Below are 18,106 nucleotides of genomic sequence, written 5' to 3' on the forward strand. Positions count from 1 at the left end.
TGGAGTTGGTAAATATGTGGTAGAGGAATGACTGGGTGTTTGAGCCAACACTGCTGCAATGGTCCTTGCTAAGGAGCAATCCCTCCCTCACATAGACCACAGTCTTAGGTTGTAGGGTTCTGGAAGAGCCTCTCGAGGAACTTGGATCCTTGGGCTTTCCAGACTCACGGGCCATTTCTTGCTCCCATTTATCATCTCGCTTGGCTTTGCAGATGATATGGCTGAACTTCTCCTGGGGGAGTCGAAGCTGGAGCAACACTTGAAGGAGAAGCCCCTGCGGCAGGGAGCCAGTCCCCGGGGCCCCAGACCCCAGCTCAGTGAAGTGCGCAAGCACCTGACTGCTGCCCTGGACCGAGGGAACCTCAAGGTACTGTGGGCCTCTGGGACCAAGAAGGGGTGGTGGGTGGTGCTGCCATCGTCTCCTGGGGACAGTGTGTGGCTTGGGAAAGGGCATGGTGAGCGGGGTATGTTTGGAGCTCGTCTGGGCAGTGCTGGGGTTGTCTTCAGCAGACACCCCATGCGTGGTCAGTACATCCACCCTAGGCTTCCTGCCTGGCCTGTGGGGCTTCCAGCTCAGTAGGGGTCTCCCATGAGAGTCTACAGTGACACATCCTTCTGAATGAGGGGATCATTTCTCCCCAGGTACTTGAAACAAAGTCTCATTATTAATCATAATTCAATATTCATACATAGCTTCTTACTTAAATCACGTGGTTAATGAATGTCACATGCCCTGTGGCCAAAGCTGATGCCAATAGCCAGGTGTTGCTTCATCGTGGGAGGGAGCCAGGAACCTCCCCCACCCTTGGCAACCCCTTCCCTACCTCCTGGTCCAGGCCATCTCAGGCACTGCCCCTCCATCTTCCGTTTCTCTCTCTTCATTGCTCGTCTGTCCCTTCGCACACATTTCTCCTTGCTTGCTTCCTGTGAACCTGGCCGCCTGCTTTGCCTTTCACAACGATGGGCTCTCCTTGCTTGCCCTGCTCCTCCTCCCCTAGAGTCCTGCCCCTGCCACTCCCCGCTATTACTCTCAATGTATTAGTTTCTTTTCCTAGTGGTGTGATAAAATACCCCAGCAAAGGTAACTCGGGGGAGAGGGTGCTGTCTCTCAAGGGAGAGAAGCCAAAGAACGCAGGAGGAGCTGAAGCAGCCGGTCACATCCACCATCAGAAAGCAGAACTCATTATAGATAGTTGTGAGCCACCATGTGGTTGCTGGGAGTTGAACTCACAACCTCTGGAAGAGCAGTCAGTGCTCTTATCCTTTGAGCCATCTCTCCAGCCCAACTACCACAAGATCTAGCAACTCCACTCTTAGGCATATATCCAAAAGATGCCCATTCATACAACAAAGATGTCTGTTCCACTATGTTCATAGCAGCATTATTTGTAATAGCCAGAACTTGGAAGCAACCTAGATGCCCCTCAACTGAAGAGTGGATAGAGAAAATGTGGTACATTCACACAATGGAGTACTATTCAGCAGAAAAAAAACAATGGATTCCTGAGATTTGCAGGCAAATGGATGACACTAGAAGAAACCATCCTGAGGTAACGCAGTCACAAAAAGAGAAACATGGCATGTACTCTCTCATATATGGATTTTAGACATAGATCTGGGGAGTGCCAGCCTACAATCCCATGGCCAGAGAGTCTGGGAAACAGAACCTTCATTCAGTGGCTGATGGAAGAAGAGGCAGACTCCCATGGCTAAGCACTGTGCTGAACTCGAGAAATCTAGTAACAGAGAGGGAGGACTGATGACCAAAGTTATTACGACTGGGCTGGTTTAACCCCCAGAAACAGCTGACATGACAAAGGTTAACTCTTGAATCCCAGCCTGGGAATCCAGCATGGGACTGATCAAGACCCCCTGAATGTGGGTGTCAGTGAGGAGGCCTAGGTAATCTATTGAGCCTTGGGCAGTAGATCAGTATTCACCCTGAACTCTTGGGGGAGGGTGTAGGCCCTGCCCTATATTAAATGACAGACTATTGACACCCCCATGGAGGGCCTCACCCTCCCTGGGGAAATGAGGGGATAATGGGGGGTTGAGAGGAGAGGGCATAGGAGGAGGGGAGGGAAAGGGAGAGGGATCTGGAACTCACTTGTGAAGCAACCTTGTTTCTTATCTAAATTTAAACTGAAAAAAAAAAAAGCAGAACTCATGGACGCTTGTGTTCAGGCAGCTTTCTCCTTTGTATACAGAGTCAGATCCCACCTCAGCTAATCCCTCAGGCATGCCCAGATGCTAAATATAGCACACACAGGTGTGCCTGGAGGCTTGGCTCCTGGGCATCCTAGATCCTGTCTCACTGGCTTAGCTGATGGCCCCTCCTCCAGCCTGCTCATCTTATGCTCTCTCTGTCTGTCCGGGAATATGTTTTCCACTGAGGACAGTAGTTTCTGGGGAACTTTGGAAGATATGATTTCTATTTTCTTTTATCTGATAAGTTGCCTTCATCTTTTTCTTCCTGTCCCAGAATTCTCCTGGGCTGCCTCCTGGCGTTTACACTTGTCTGTTGTGCACACCTCTCCTTTTTTTACATGTATGGGTGCTTTGCCTACATGTATGTCTGTGCAACACGTGTGTGCCTGATATCCCCAGAGGTCAGAAGAGAGTGCCAAAACACCTGGAACTAGAGTTCCGGAAAGTTGTGAGCCACCATATGCGTCCTGGGAATTGAACCCAGGTCCTTCACAGGAGCAACAAATGCTCTTAACCACTGAGCAATCTCTAACCTTGAGGCCATATTCTTTTGGAATTCTAGATTGGAAACTTGTGCTTCCTGTCAGCTTGCTGTGTGACCTTGGGGGTTGCCTTCTGTCTCTGACTCAGTTTTGGTAGGTCTGGAGTGGGCTTTTTGAGATGATCCCTTCGGACCCTCCAAGTTCCTGGCTGCTTCAGGCTGCGATCCTGCATTCTGAGCTGTTGTTTCTCTGTCGTCTGCCTGCCTCCTCTGCCCTGTTGCAACAGGTCTTGGACAATGTTGGCACAAGCATTCTGTGTGATGGGCTCTGGAAGCTTCTCAGAGTAAACAGTCTTCATGGTCGTCTGCTGCGTGAGCATGGCTGTAGAGGCTATCTCAAAGGCTTTATTGTCACATAGGGCACCCCGGTGATCAAGGACACACTGTGGCAATGGAGCCATAAAAGCTGGTCTTCGGGCTGGAGAGATGGCTCAGAGGTTAAGAGCACTGACTGCTCTTCCAGAGGTCCTGAGTTCAATTCCCAGCAACCACATCTATAATTCAATCTGGTGCCCTCTTTTGACATGTAAACAGAACACTGTATATGTAATAAATAAATCTTTTTTAAAAAAAGCTGGTCTTCACTAGCTAACTTGTGACCTGTGCTGGACCTCAGCTCTCAGTCAGGGTACCATTATCTACCTGGCATCTTTTCCTAATCAGGGGGCTCCTGGTGACTTTGGTGGTGGGTGCTGGTCAGCAGGAGAAGGTAGAGGAACAGTGGGTCCCCGGGACATGAGACAGCCAGTCAAACCCAGTGTTGTGGAGGTATTAAGAGGATACATCTAGCTCCTTTCTTTTCCTAACCCCTTACCATCTTCTGGCAAAGCTAGCCATTTGTTTCACGTGCCTGCTCTCCATACTCTGCAGCCCAGCATGGTAATAACGTTGAATTTCATGTTGCAATTCCAGAGTTGGTGTGATCTTGGGAAGTTCCTCAGCATCTCTGAACTTACTGTCTGTCAGGATTGTCCCGAGGCTTGGATGTGGAGGGTCTTTAAAACTGTACCTTACTGCACCAGGCACCTGTCCTTTCCCGGTACCTCACGGCTTCCACTGCAGTTCTCTCCAGTTGCTGGTTTGTGCCTTCCCCCGACTTGTAAAGAATGTTCTAGAGCTGCACAGATTTTTCTTGGATGTGTTCTCTGTTCACTGGCTAAAGTGAAGCTACTTTCTTTGACCATAAGTCCATTGTGTCTCCAGGGACTCAAGACGTAGAAAGAGCAGAGCAATGCAGCCAGAGAGATCGGGGCCAGAAGTCAGAGGACAGGAAATCCACTTGTGATGAGCAGGGCAGCCCTGGCTCTGTGCTGGGCTCTTCTTCCCACAGCAGGGAAGCTCAGTGACCTTGGCCGGGCTGGGGTGTTTGCTTACTGTACAATGCTGTGGGTCCTCCCAGACCGTCTGTGCCTCTGGACTTGTCATCTCCTTCAAGCTGATTCAGATGGCCCTTCAGCTCCCTACATGTTGCATAAAATTCCTTCTTGTTTTACCATTTGTAGGTGTATAGCTCAGTGGCAGTAAATGGTACAGCCACAACCCTTTCATCTTCTTAAACAGAACCTCTGTCCCCATTAAACATGAGTTCCAGAGGTCTGAGGAAAGTACCAGAGGATTCCCTAGGAAACCTTTCTATGGTGGAGGGCCCCTGTGCCGGGAGGCTTCTTTGTACCCTTCTCTCCCTTCTCAAGTCTGCTTTAGTCTTTGTCTTCAAATAAGCTTCTGAGTTCTTACACAGTTATGTCTCGATTGGGCCACTCCTGATGCCTTTTGCTACCATTGACCCCCATGACTCACCCTCTCATCTTCTCAGGGCAGCCTGGTGCCTCTGTTCCCTTCTGAGAATTGCCTGGAAGTCATCTAGCCGGCACAGCTGCTCTGCTCTGTGTGGTCATATGTGTTCTGTCATCCAATCCACCGAAGCTACAGGCTCTGTGTTTCTAGAGTTTAGCCTTGGATTGCTAAGTTCAAGAACAAGTCCTGGGAGAGAACAAGGGTTGTTGCTTTATCTAGGTAGCTAGGCACTTCCTCTCTCTTTGGCTGGTAGGATGTAGGAGAGGCAGGCAGAAGATGAGATTGGTAGGTAATGGTGAGGGGTGGGAGGGGACCCCTTAACTGTCACAGCCCTCAGCCCCAAGAAGGGGACGCTTGCCAGTAACCTCAGCTTTCCAGTCATGATCAGCTTCATGGGGAATCCTGTTTTACACCCTTTGGAAATCTTGACCTGTGTGGTTTGGGTTCCGTCTTGGGTTAACTCCACCACCCTGAGCAGGACCACCTGGGTGTCAGGCACCTCCCTCTTTTGGGATAATGTTCACATTCTCTACTTTGCCCTGGAAGCCTGCTTCCTCCTCAGTCCAGCCCAGGCCTTCAGAGAGCTGCAGGGCTTTAGTTGGTTTCGCTTTCTCATAGCTTAGTTGAGGTATAAGTCGCATACTGGCCTGACTACTGCTCAGAGTATACAGTTGAGAGACTTTTAACATATTCATGAAGTTGTGTAACCATCAACTTTTCTTTCATTACCTCAAAAAGAAAGCCCATAGTCCTTAGTAGTCACCTCCTACTCCGCAGGCACACTCATAGTGATGATTCTGTGAATTCAACCCTTCTGACTTTTCTTACCAATGGGGATCACTATGTCATATGGCCTTTTGTGACTTCTTGTTCACTTGGTATGCTCTACGGAGTTGTCCATGTTGTAATGTGTATCGGTAATTCATTTTTTCTTTATGACAGTAATTACTTTATGACTATCTCGTGTTTTGATTGACACTTGGGTTGCTTATACTTTGGGCTATTGTGACTCCTAGTGTTATGTGCAAGCATTCAAGTTTTCCTGGGAGACTCTGTGGGGTTTCCTGCAGCAAGTGGCAGGGCCCTAGGGAACATTGCATGTAATATTGTAGGAAACTTTTTTTCTGTGTTTTTCCTTCTAGTCAGAATTCCTACAAGAATCCAATCTGATCATGGCCAAGTTGAATTATGTGGAAGGAGATTATAAAGAAGCCCTGAACATCTATGCCCGAGTGGGCCTCGATGACTTGCCGCTGACAGCCGTACCTCCCTACAGACTGCGGATGATCGCTGAGGCCTATGCTACCAAAGGTGAGGACTACGTGCTTTCCCCCCGGCCCCTGTTTGGCCTTTGTGCTCTTGGCTGGTGATTAACTTGGCCATTCCCAACAAGGACACCAGGGTCAGGCCTACTGCACATGCTGGCTGACATTAAGCCCATTACCCCTTGCTTCCTCAGAGCCTCAGTTCTGTAGTTTTCACATTTTGGTGGAGTTTCTAAATACTGTACTCTCTGCAGTGGGTTTTTGGTAATTAAGTGGCTGCACAACATATACAGGAATTCACTTCATATGGCCATCTGGCCACCTGGCCAACCTTGTTATTTGTTAGTGTTACATTTGGGCTAATTAAGGCTGGTTGATGAATCCATAGACATCCCTGTAACAGTCCTCTGATGGGTGTGCATTCAAGGGGCAAACAAAGTGTAGCTGCTCCTTCCTGCTGCAAAGCAGCTTGCAGTCTGTGTGAGAGGCTGCAGTCCCGTGAGGAGAAAGATGAAGGCAGTGTGCATGCTGTCTGGCCGGAGATATCACCAAGCTGCCAATCCCTCCTCTGTCATATCTGTGTCATACGGTTATGAGGAGGAGGCCAAATCATGAACAGAAAGCACTTGCTATGGCAGCTGACACCTACTCAGTGCTCAATACATGATGCTTTCATGTCAGCCCAGACAAGAAACCCGTGTGACAAGGCTGAGTGAGGCCTTTCAGAAGTAGAAGGTTCTCTGGACTGGCAGGACTAGGGATGCTTCCAGACAGAGGGACGCTCAGATCTGGGCTTCCCAAGGCCACAGCACTCATAAACAGGCAGCATGAAGCTTCTCCCTGCCCAGCCACCCGCCCTCCCAGTACACATGCGCCTGACTCTGTGGCTGCACAGCAGCAGGGAACTGCCATCTGCAGAGATGTGGGGCTGCCGCTGGTCCAGTGTCTACCTCACCCATCCCATACAGCACTGAACGAGGCCTCAGTCCAAGGTGTGCTTCTGAAGAGATTTGTGACAGGCTTGATGGCCTCACCCAGTTCTCTCTGGGGCCTCCAGAACTGCTGGGTTCATCTAATTATCTAAATGTCCCTGTGGCTTGGGAAAAGATACACCGCTCTTGACAGGCCACTCAGGCGTTTAATGGGCATGGTCCTTCGAGGCTGTCTCCCAGGTCCAGAGAACGCCTGTCTTTGTTTGCCTATGTCTAAGGAACTAGGGCTGAGCCACGTGGTGCACTCCACCTCCTCACAGGCCTTAGGCTGCTAGAGCTAGCTGTGTGTGCAAGCACACATGCATGTATGTCCCTCCACACCAGGAACAATACTGTAGAATGAGCAAATCTTCCTTAGGTAATTTCCAGTTACCTGACCAGCCTGGGACCTGGTGGGTTGTAGCCAGGAATTGGCTTGTTGGCTAGGGCTATTGGGTGACTTTGGGCCTTCTTAGCATCAGAGTTCAGGGGTTTGGGTTTTTTTTTCTTAGTTTTAAGATGAAGAGTGAAGGTTGTCTGTCTACAGGGCATTGCCTGCTCAGTCTTGTGGTCCCTGAGTTTGGCCCTAAGTAATAATGTGCTTAGCAGTGGGCACTTAGGTACAGGGCTGACACTGACTCTTGAGACCTTGGCTACCCAATGAGCCTTTCTGACATCTGCAGCATGTACAGAGTCACATATGTAGTGGGTCAGTGAATGGTCACTTGGCCTAGAGGAAACAGCGGCAGTCTTGAAGGACATGGATTCTGAGAGCCTGGAGAGCTGGTGAGAGGCCATGCGCAATGCTAGTGTGAGCACCAGCTCTCAGCCATCTGCTTGGGCCTGTGCTGCCCCTGCCACACGCTGGCAGTGTTTGGGTGGAAGTGTTATAGCTCTTGTACCCCAGTTTCCCCACTTGTCGAAGTCTCCTTGGGTTATAAGGATCATGTAAAATTCTCTATCTCTCTATGTGTCCATCTGTCTCTCTACCTCTATATAAAATTCTCTATCTATCTTTCTATCTGTCCATCTGTCTCTCTGCCTCTATATAAAATTCTCTATCTGTCCATCTGTCTCTCTATCTCTATATAAAAATCTATCTATCTCTGTATCTTAAAATGTTACCTATTGTACACACAGTACAATAGGAATGTTAGCAAGGTTGGAGAGATGGCTCAGTGGTTAAGAGCTCTTGCTGTTCTTGCAGAGGACCTGGGTTTGATTCCCAGCACCCACATGGTGGCTCATAACCATTAGTAGGCATGTACATGGTGCACATACATACATATACACAGGCAAAACACTCATACACAGAGAAGGATAGAATAAAATGAAAAAAATTTAAGAAGTATTAGTGGAGAGATGGGAAGGGTCTGGATGTGGCAGTCGCAAATACCTTGCCCACCTAATTAATTCATGGAGACGTCCAAAGACAGGTCAGCTCTCTGGGGGAGCTCTTGAGACACTTTCTTCACTGAGATCCTAGAGATTCTTCAAGGGAGAGCTCTTACTCAGGAGTCTGGATCTATTAGTGTGTGGACTACCCTTACATCAGAATTGCTTTGCTGGCATGAGGCCTCCTGCGGTGAGTTTATTCTGTCGGAGTTGATTATTACTGTCTTAAAATCAGAAGCACACAGCTCTCTGCTTTCCTGTCTCCTTTGGAAAGGGAGGAAGAGCTGTCTAGTCAGGCTGGAACTGACAGGTACCCCGTGGGTAGGCACGCCTTCAACCTTTATCTTTTCTGTGCTCCCTGCACACACTGTAGGCAGAGTTATCAGCACACTTTCTACGTGTGTTATGATGTCACAGGGCCTTGCTTGAACAGGGCTTTCCAGGGACAGCAAATGTCATTGAACCCACAGCTGGAAGCTCGTCCTCCAGCCAGAGAATGCTAGCCCTTGCTTACTGAGAATCAGAAGCCAGGGTCGGTTCTCTGTGGGCCACAATTCCAAATGTAGAGATGAGAGGGGGCTGGGTAAGATTGGTAAGAGTGACATCCATGGCCCATGGGATACTGAGGCAGTCATGTGGAACACATTTTATGAGTGTAGCTTCTGACTTTACTGGGAGACACAGTCTCACAGCCAACTCCCAGATTCTCTGACTCTTACAGTTTTTCTGCCCAAGGAGAATTCTTGATGAGAAACTTTTCTCCTTAGCTCTGTGACTTCTGTCCTAGGTAGAGAAAGCATGCTGTGCTGGGGGCTTTGTAGAACCCCTCCATTGGCTTCTCACTGTGCCTGAGTCTGACGTCTCTGCTCTTACTCAGAGGGTCTTGCAGTCCAAGGATTGTGGACAAGGCGTGGCTTGCTGGTTCAGTTTTCTCATTCCTAGAGGATGTAGCAGAGGGTTGGGGGAGGGGTGCACAAAAAGCACTCAGCACACCTCTGGCAGAGGAGCAAGGATTGCTTGTTTCTGTTCCGGTGTCCCTTGGACTTGACCTTGAGTGGATGCACCTGACAACCGGAGGAGCGTGCAGTTAGGGGCTAGAGAGAGGCTGGCTCATTGGCACGAACACACTGCTGCCTTTGGCTATACTTCCTGGCTCTGCTGGACAGAACACCCTAGGGACAGCCTACCTGATGATGAGACCTGAAGAGCTGCTTAGGGAAGAGGGTGTCAGTGCACAGGGCAGCTGGAGAGGTATCCAAACAGGGTTGCTTGGGGGCGGGACCTGGATGTGTGCCCTGAACCTCGTTAGTCTTGTCCAGGACTGACTTGGAGCAGCCTGCATTAATGGTTTCATCACAGAAGGCCTTCCGTGTTGGGATATGCAGTCAGTTCAAGAGAGTTTCTTCAGGAGCAAAAATTCCCATGGTTCCCTGCAACTCTTCCTCTGGAGTGGGCTAGAGACGCTGGTGAGGAGGGATTGCAGGGGAGGGGAAATATCCTTGGGCTGGGCTCCTCTGCTCTGACTTCCCCTGCCAACCAGGAGCCAGGGGCCCATTCTGTGGTACTAGCTAGCTTTCTCCACAAACTGTGGTCTTTGTGTTTGTCCCTCATAGTTTCCATAGGAAGTTCCCGGAAGTAGAGGGTCGGTGTCAAAAGAGAAGGATTTCTAGATTGTTCTACAGAGTGACCGGGTTTGTGTTAGGATTTGAATATGAAATGTCCTCCCAGGCTGGTGTGGTGAAGCCTGTACCCAAGCTGGTAGAGCTATGTTGGGAGATAATGGAGATTAAGAGCTGGGGCCTGGTGGTTAGAAAAACGAGGTTCGCTGGTGTCACACTTCTTTAATCCCAGCACTCGGGAGGCAGAAGCAGGGGGAATCTCTGTGAGTTTGAGACCAGCCTGGTATACAAGAGCTAGTTTCGGGACAGCCTTCAAAAGGAAGGAAGGGGGGAAGGAAGGAAGGCCGAGGATTCCGGAGGGCCTCTGGAAAGGTCACCGTGTCCCTGCCTCCTTCCATCTCAGCTCACTGTGCCCTTTCCACATGGTGTCATAGTTCAACACAGGCCATGTGGTGGGACCAGGTGAAACCTCTGCATCTGTGGGCTCGGAGAAGCCTGCCCTCCTTTGAGTCCATCTCCTCAGGTGTTTGTTACGGCAGTGGAGAGCTGAGTGGTACGACCTGTCTGCCTTCAATGTGAGCGCCAGCCTTCTCCATGTGGCCAGCACTGTGACAGGCAAATCATGCCTGTCCCTAAGTTGGAAGACAAATTTCTGTTCCACCATCTTCCCAGAATAGTTTTTATAGCTTAAAAAATATTTTGTGTGTGTTTGTATGTGTGCATACCTCAGCATACGTGTTGAGGTTGAGGGGAATATGCAGGGTTCATTGCTTTCCCTACATGGGTTCTGGGGACTGAACTCAGGCTGTCGGGTTTAGTGGCAAATGCCCTTACCTGCTGGACCATCTTGTAGGTCCAATAGTATTACTTTTCTTTTTCTTTTACAGTATTATTTTTCGTAGCCAAAAAGTATAAACAACCCATGCCCACCAACTAAAAAGACTAACAAAAACAAGTCTCACTATGGAATATTATCCAGCCATACAAAAGAATGATACATGCTCTAATATCTAAGAATCTTGGAAGCATGCTACATCAAAGAAGTCAGACACTAAAAACTTATTGTAAATTTAACTTATATAAAATCTCTGGAATAAGTAAATCTATAGACATAATGTATAGCAGTTGACTATGGGTGTTGAATGGATTGTGTACTGGGAGGTAGTTGCTATCTAATACGTTTCTTCTGAGAGGTGATAAAATTTTCTAAAATCAATTGTGGTACTGGTTATATAACTCCAAATATACTAAAAACCGTTACATTGTATACTTTTCAAACTTGAATTTCATGACAAAACATATGAGTTACCTATCAATAAATTTGTTCCTTAAAGGCAAAAACCTAGGGCCAATGAGCTGTCCCAGTGGGCAAAAGTACTTGCACACAGTCCTGACAGCTTGAGTTTCATTACATCTATGTATTATTTGTGTGTAATTGAAAATCTTTAAAAAGAATAATGCTGCTATGGATAGCTGTGTATAGATTTGCACACACATTTGCCGTGTGTGCCCGTCCTTGGGTCATGGGGTACCTCTGAGTTTCCCATTTTGAGGAACTGAAAACTGTTTTCCAAAGGATTTTCACCTGTACACATGTGATTTCTCCCTTACCAATAGCCATCAGTTGCAAATAGCTCCTTTGTTAGGAGTGAGATTTTGTGCTCTCTTCCCCTCCTCCGTGATGGGATTTTGTCTAATTTGCAGGTCTTCTGTGTGCCATCACTGTCTCTGTGAATTCATGTGTGTACCAGTCCTGTTGTTTGTGCATGACACTGTTTCCTTGGAGTCATCCACCTTCTCCTGGCTCTTAGAATCTTCCCACCTCTTCTTCTGCTTAGACTCCTGAGCCTTGAGGAGAGGAGTCTGATATAAACATCCATCCCATTTAGGGCTAAAGGCTCTCACCCTGAGCTTTCACACTGCCCAGTCTTGGGTCTCTATGTTAACAGCACATACTTCAAGACGAAGCTTCTCTGGTCTATGGGTGTTGCAATGTGTTGTTACCGTGTTCCTGGAGCAGAGTAATAGTGGTAGTTCTTCCCAGCAGTGTCCTTTGAGAAGCTGAGTTCTCATTAAGCTCAGTGTCTTTATGGTTTTGGTTTTGTATCTGGAAATCCTTGCCTAATTAAGGTGTGGAAGGTTTATTCCTTTTTTTATTCTACAAAGAACTTTGTGGTGTTAACTCATAAACTTAGGTCTCACAACTCCGTTGTGAATTAATTTTTATAAGGGTCCAAATTCATTCTTTTGCATTGGAGTTCCTGTTGTTTTAGAGCCATTGTTAAGAAGACCATTTTCCCATTGAATTGTCTCCTCATCCTTATTGTTGAGCATAATTGTGATCGCTCATCTCTGAACTCCACTGTCCTTTGTACTGTCTGTCATCAACCCTGTAGCCCTGTGATAAGCTTTGAACTTGGGCAGTCTTCTGATTTGTTTTTCTTCCTCAAGGTTGTCTCAGCTCTTTTGATTCCTTACATCTCCACATAAACTTTAAGACAGATTGTAAATTAGTGCAGGACAAGTTTTGACTGGGGCGATGTTAAATCCGTAGGTGAATTTGGACAGTGTTGTTATCTTCTAATCCATGAATGTGGAATTCCTTTTTTCACTTAAAAATATTATCTAGGTTTTTTTTAGTATATCTTATATTCCCTTTAAACATTTTATTCTAAGCATTTTATTCTTTTTTATATTACTATAAGTAGGATTGGTTTCTCTGATTTCATTTTGAGATTGCTCATTGCCATTGAAATGCAGCTGGTTTTCTTGTGTTTATTTCATATTCCAGAACCCAGCTGCATTCTATTATCTCTAATAGTTTTTTAAAGGATTATTTTAGTGTTTCCTATATAATGACATCTGCAGACAGATAGTTTCACTTCTTCCTTTGTTCCTGTGTCGCATAGTTGCACAGGCTGGTCCTTCCAGTACCTTCTCACTAATGGTGTCAAATGGAAGTTGACCAGAGCTGGTGTTGTTATCATGGGGGAAGTGTTCTGTCTTTTATGATTCAGTTCAGGTTACCTATTGAGTTCTCATTTTTTATTTTATCAACTCCAAGGAGTTCTCTTCTATTTCTAGTTTACAGGATTTTTAGAAATATCTTATGTGTGCTAGAGAATCCATGGTGCTTTTTTCCCTGTTATGAAGGTCACGTAATTTTTGTGCTTCATTCTTTTAGTGTGGTGATTTCCATGTTAGATCAATCTTATATTCCTGGGATGCCTCCCATTTGGTCATGGTGTCTGGTCGTTTTCTGTGTGGCTGGGTTTGGTGTGTTACTCTTTTCAAGAATTTCCACATCTGCATTCCTGCAGGACACATGTGCTGACTGTGTGCTGAGCTTGACCCTTGTGGTGAAGACGCTGACATCAGAAAATGGCTTGGTGAAGCATGCCCTCCAACTAGGGCTTCTTGGCGTTACTTCTGTTTTAGACATTCCTATGTGCCTGGGGTTTTCTTCGTAGAAACAAGATATAAAGCCTTTACCCACGCTCCACATTGTTCTATATGTGGCATCTGTTGTCATATGAGTGTTTGTTGTGGGGGTGTTCTGCTTGTTTTGACTTTCTTTTGGAGACAGTCTCACTCTGTTGCCCAAGCATGCCTTGAATTTTCAATCCTCCTGCCTCAGCCTCCTGAGTAGGTGGAACTAAAGCTATGCACCATCCAGCTATATGGCACCAGCTGTATGGTGTCTTTACAGAGGAGTGCTGAGCTACTCAGTAGTGACGAACAACCATGATTCTTTTTAGCTGGTTCCGCTTTCAGGGCTGACTGCTTAGAGAATTCTCTGACTTCATCTTTCAGGAATAACTTGAGTAGTGACTTGCCCCATGTTATTAAGCCGACTCAGTACACATCTTGGTCAAAGCAAACAGCACTTCCTGTATATGCAGTTGGTTGACAGCGTCAGTCCAGTGGATAAATTCTGCTTCTTCTCTTGCCAGGAAGCTGCCAGCTATTGGCAAAATTTAAGCAGGAAGAAGGGCTTGCATGAATGTATAAGTAATAACATCTTTCTAGTGCAGAGTGTAGATAGGAAGGAATTAAAGACTGTAGGGGAGAAGGGTTTTGGGAGACTGTGAGCTGGCCCTGGGCCCCTCATCTGTGTTCTGTATCTCAGAGGCTCTGGCTTCTGCTGATTCCCTGGGCTGGTCAGTTGATTTTTGCCTGCTTTGGCCACCAGGAGGCACTGCTGGAAGGCATCAGGTAGGGTGAGAGAAACATCATGTTATGTCCAGCTCCTGACAAATGAAAACTCCCCTCTCTTTTAACTCCCATGCGATGACCCCAGCTTCAGGCTCTCTCAACTCTACCTCCTCCTCTGTGATGGTGGCAGCTTCCTGCTGACGCTGGATCTGTGGTGGTAACCATGTTACTTTTCTCCTTCATCTTTCATCTCTTATACAGACAGTTATAAACATTAATTCCCCTTCCTTCCAAAGCACTAGCATGCTTCCTCTGTCCTCATTGGTCCTGACAGATACCGGCACTACAGCTAAAGCCTAGATTCCAAGTACACAGGGGTGCACCAAGGCCAGGACAGACATGCCTTTGAAAGACACTGAAAGGCATTTGAAAGAGACTCGGCAGGTGGTGGGGACACACTCTGTGTGTGTGTGTTTGTGTGTGTATGTGTGTGTGTTGTGTGTGTGTGTGCGTGCATGCGCGCGCGAGCGCTCGCGTGTGTGTAAGGGGCTAGGGAGGCACGTGAGTGGGGAGAAGGAAGGGCAGGGAATGACTGAAGTCGCTGAGCATCACGGGAAGAGCTGTTCCCTGGACTGCAAGGACATGCAGGGCTGGAGTTGAAATGATGAACTCTGATCAACCGGGAGTGCTGCCCTGGGAACCTGCTTGGCCTGAAAGGTTTCTAGGCTACTAGTTTATTGGTTAGGATTAGAGGATTCTCCTGCATATACAGTAGGGTGAATACAGAGGACCACAGGGAAAGAGGAGAGTAAGGACTGAGCTGGTGCCCCAGGAAGTTACAGGGTTATCTGTAGGGCTCAGGTCTAGGGAAGGAGGTGTCTGAGTGACATGGACTTTTTCCCATGTGACCCGAATGTCAAGTCAAACTAAAATATAAACTGGACCGTGGAAAAGTGAGATTTTCAAAAAAGTCATCTTTTTCCTTTGCTCGGAGTTTAGGTTCTTCGTAAGTTTTCTGCTAAATGTAGGCACATGTTGTGTTTGCAGATTGGTGGACTGTAGCTCGCAGATGGCCAGTCTGGTGTCCACCTACCCTTTTCTCCAGACTGCCTGCCTGCCCACTCAGCTGCCTCACCTCTTCCTTGCCTACTCCCTAACCGGGTTTGTCTTCCTCCAGCTTGGCCGGATTCTGTTACCCTGAGCTGGGTCCAGCCTCAGTGGCACCATTCTTGCATGTAGACTCCGCCCCGCCTTCCTCAGATCCCACCTCTATTAATAGTTAGTACAATCGCGGTTGGCACTCAGCTTTTGTTTAATTATTTCACATCTGCCACTTGCCTCTCTCCAAGTAGATTGTATAATTAATTAATTCATGGAATCAGCAAATACATGGGCTCTAGGCTGGGCCTTGAGGCTATGTCATGTCTAAACTTCTCGCCTTGCCCCAAGCACTGGCAACAAGGATAGTCTGCCACATAGGTGCCTGCACGAGACTGGTCATTAAAGCCCTGCCCTGGCTTGCAGGGTGCACAGCTGGTGAAGAGCTCTACTCACATAGACACCGGTTGCTTAATCAGAAGGAAGTTTTCTGTGTGTTTGAAATCCTGTCTACTTTAGATGGACATTGATGTGGTTTTGGGCACGCTTTGAAGCCCATCATCCTGTTTGGAGCCCCTCTGCTGCCCACACTCACCTTGGGGTGTATGGACTCCTCTCAGCCTGCTTGGCTAAAGGGCCTGTGCAACGCAGGGGACTCCTGCATTGTGTGCTACTCACTCGGGACTCTGCTCTTGGGAGTCAGCTTCATCCTTCTAGGATCTCCTAGGGCCCTGGGCTTGTACAGAGCTGGTCTGTGTGGACTATCGCCTGACCTGGCTCTTGTGTTTTGACTAACTGGATCCTGAGTGCAGGCCTTGCTTGGTCACAATCCCTCTTAGTCTCCTTTGGCTGCTAAACCATGTCTAGTGCTCATTCTCTTTCCCCAGATATTCATATGCTTTGGAAATGAAGAGGAAGAAGAACACACACACACACACACACACACACACACACACACACACACACCCATATTTGGGAAGCTTTCAGCTCTGTTGGGGTGGAAGCAGAGCACAGACCGTTCTGTGGAAAATGAGGGTGTTGCAGGGAGGCACCGAGTGTAGCTGTCTGTAGTGTTCTGGGGAGGGTGCAGAGCAGGAAGCTGAGTCCCACTTTGGCTGGCTGTCCCTGCCCAGTGCCCTGAACAGTGACCAGCAGAAGTGGCAACTGCTGTGTAGAACATACCGCAGCTCCCAAGACAGGCGGCCTCGGGTTATGTAGGGACTAGTGCATCCCAGGTCTGGGTTGTAGTACTAAATTCCTGGTGATCACAGCATGGAAGATGTCTTCTAGACATGGTCTAACACTTTTGCTTATCCCCCTTGATCTTTGCTACTCTAGAGACAGACATGGATAGAGTCCCCATTTTAGAGGGTTGGCAGGTGCAGATCCATCAGTCTGCCTCCTCATTGTTGTTTCCCTGTGAGATTGCAGGCCCTGACTGACAGAGAGGCTGGTCCTGGTTGCTGTGAGGTGCACTGAACAAAGGCTCTTATAGCCAATGTAGACCCTGCAGGAGGTCATGGAAAGACAGCCTTTCCTAAACAGCGCAGCCAGTCCTCCGGCTTCTTTATTTAAGGACACTGGGGGCACTTTGGAGCTCTGGACACATTAAAAGCCTAGAGCCCAGAATTCCATAGCAAGTCGATCAACTGAAAGCTCTGACTTGGGACTGCGCCTATCAGGATCAGGACTTTTTATTGCAGTGTGTTGGCAGCTGCCACCAGGGGTCGCAGGAGCCCTGTCAAGGCCCAGACAAGAACCACTGTCTTAAACGCATAGTCGCTCCCTTCCAGGTGTGTCCCACACCCACTGCTTGCTAGTATCTGCTTGTCACTTGTGTCTTAGCACCTCATGGTTCCTGCCCTGCCACAAGGCAGACAGACACAGCGTCCACCAGGCCAACTTGGCATCTGTAGTCTCAGAGATCAGGATAGTTGTGTTATTAACCTGGAATTCAGAGATGCCAGGAGAAAGCTGAACTTAGTGAGGACGGTCTGGGGCTCACAGTCCTGTCTTTGTGCAGCTGGGTCACACCCAGGATTATCCACCCATCTTGGGCTGATATCAGTGCCCTGGGGACAGCTTCAGCAGAGACTCAGAGTTTACAAGGGCCCTTTGAAAAGAGAAAGGAAGTATGTACTAGGGTAGTGGAGCATTAGCAGGAATTGTGCCCTGTATCTTTCTGGGTAGAAAATCCTAGGTAATAAGGATGCCCATGTGGAAGCCAAGAGTTTCTTGACAGTCTTTGAAGAGATGGAATCTCAAGCTTTAGGAATTGCATGTTTGCAAATGACCATGACCTTCTAGGTGAGTTCCCAGAGCTGTGGAGCAGACAGTTCTCGGGTCTGTTGGGGGCTGTGTCCCAAGCAGCTACTGAAGTAGAAAGCTTTTTGGGTCAGGAATCAGGATGGGCCCTGCTAATACCCTATGAGACCCTGTGCACAGCCTACACCCCAACATGCTTGTGTCTCCCTATTTCCCAAGGGAACAGGACCATTGTTTTCCTTTGAGAAACGCTTCTCTGCATTTGAAGCTTTGAGATCACTTTGGGTGATGAAAAACAGTTTACAGAAAAGTAGATGTGGCCGGGCGTTGGTGGCGCACGCCTTTAATCCCAGCACTCGGGAGGCAGAGGCAGGCGGATCTCTGTGAGTTCGAGACCAGCCTGGACTACCAAGCGAGTTCCAGGACAGCCTCCAAAGCCACAGAGAAACCCTGTCTCGAAAAAACCCAAAAAAAAAAAAAAAAAAAAAAAAAGTAGATGTGTGCTGGGTATGGCTGGCAGAAGTGGATCGGTCACTGCAGAGCTCCTGTGTGCCGACTTTGCTGTGGTGGGAAGCCCAGCTGTGGAGAAGGGGCCTGTGGGCGGGAAGCTGCCTGGCCTTGATGGAGTGGAGAACTAGCAAGCTGTCCCTCCCCTCTGTCTCCCCGCCATCCCCACTGCAGAGGTCATGTCTGTGGTAGGAGGCTGCACACTATGGAATGGACCATGCATCTCACATTGCTGGTCAGAGCTTCCTGTTTATATTTAGATGCTGTAAGAAGAGCACGAGTCCTTTT

The 18,106-nt window shown here is 48.0% G+C and overlaps 1 protein-coding gene across 5 annotated transcripts in view; it reads left to right on the forward strand.

Moving 5' to 3' along the window:
- Positions 1–18,106, forward strand: part of Ttc7b (tetratricopeptide repeat domain 7B) — a 204,623-nt gene that overhangs the window by 23,037 nt on the left and 163,480 nt on the right. For 4 of the 5 annotated variants that reach the window (XM_040742629.1, XM_040742631.1, XM_040742630.1 and 1 more), the window contains exons 2-3: positions 213–367; positions 5,686–5,854. In XM_040742629.1, the coding sequence (XP_040598563.1) occupies positions 213–367; positions 5,686–5,854 (324 nt within the window). Of the gene's footprint in view, positions 1–212; positions 368–5,685; positions 5,855–18,106 lie in introns of those variants that run through there. The other variant, XM_040742633.1, reaches the window with a different exon arrangement.

The sequence above is a fragment of the Mesocricetus auratus genome, unplaced genomic scaffold (assembly GCF_017639785.1).
Source record: "Mesocricetus auratus isolate SY011 unplaced genomic scaffold, BCM_Maur_2.0 Super-Scaffold_15014, whole genome shotgun sequence".
Classification (NCBI taxonomy): domain Eukaryota; kingdom Metazoa; phylum Chordata; class Mammalia; order Rodentia; family Cricetidae; genus Mesocricetus; species Mesocricetus auratus.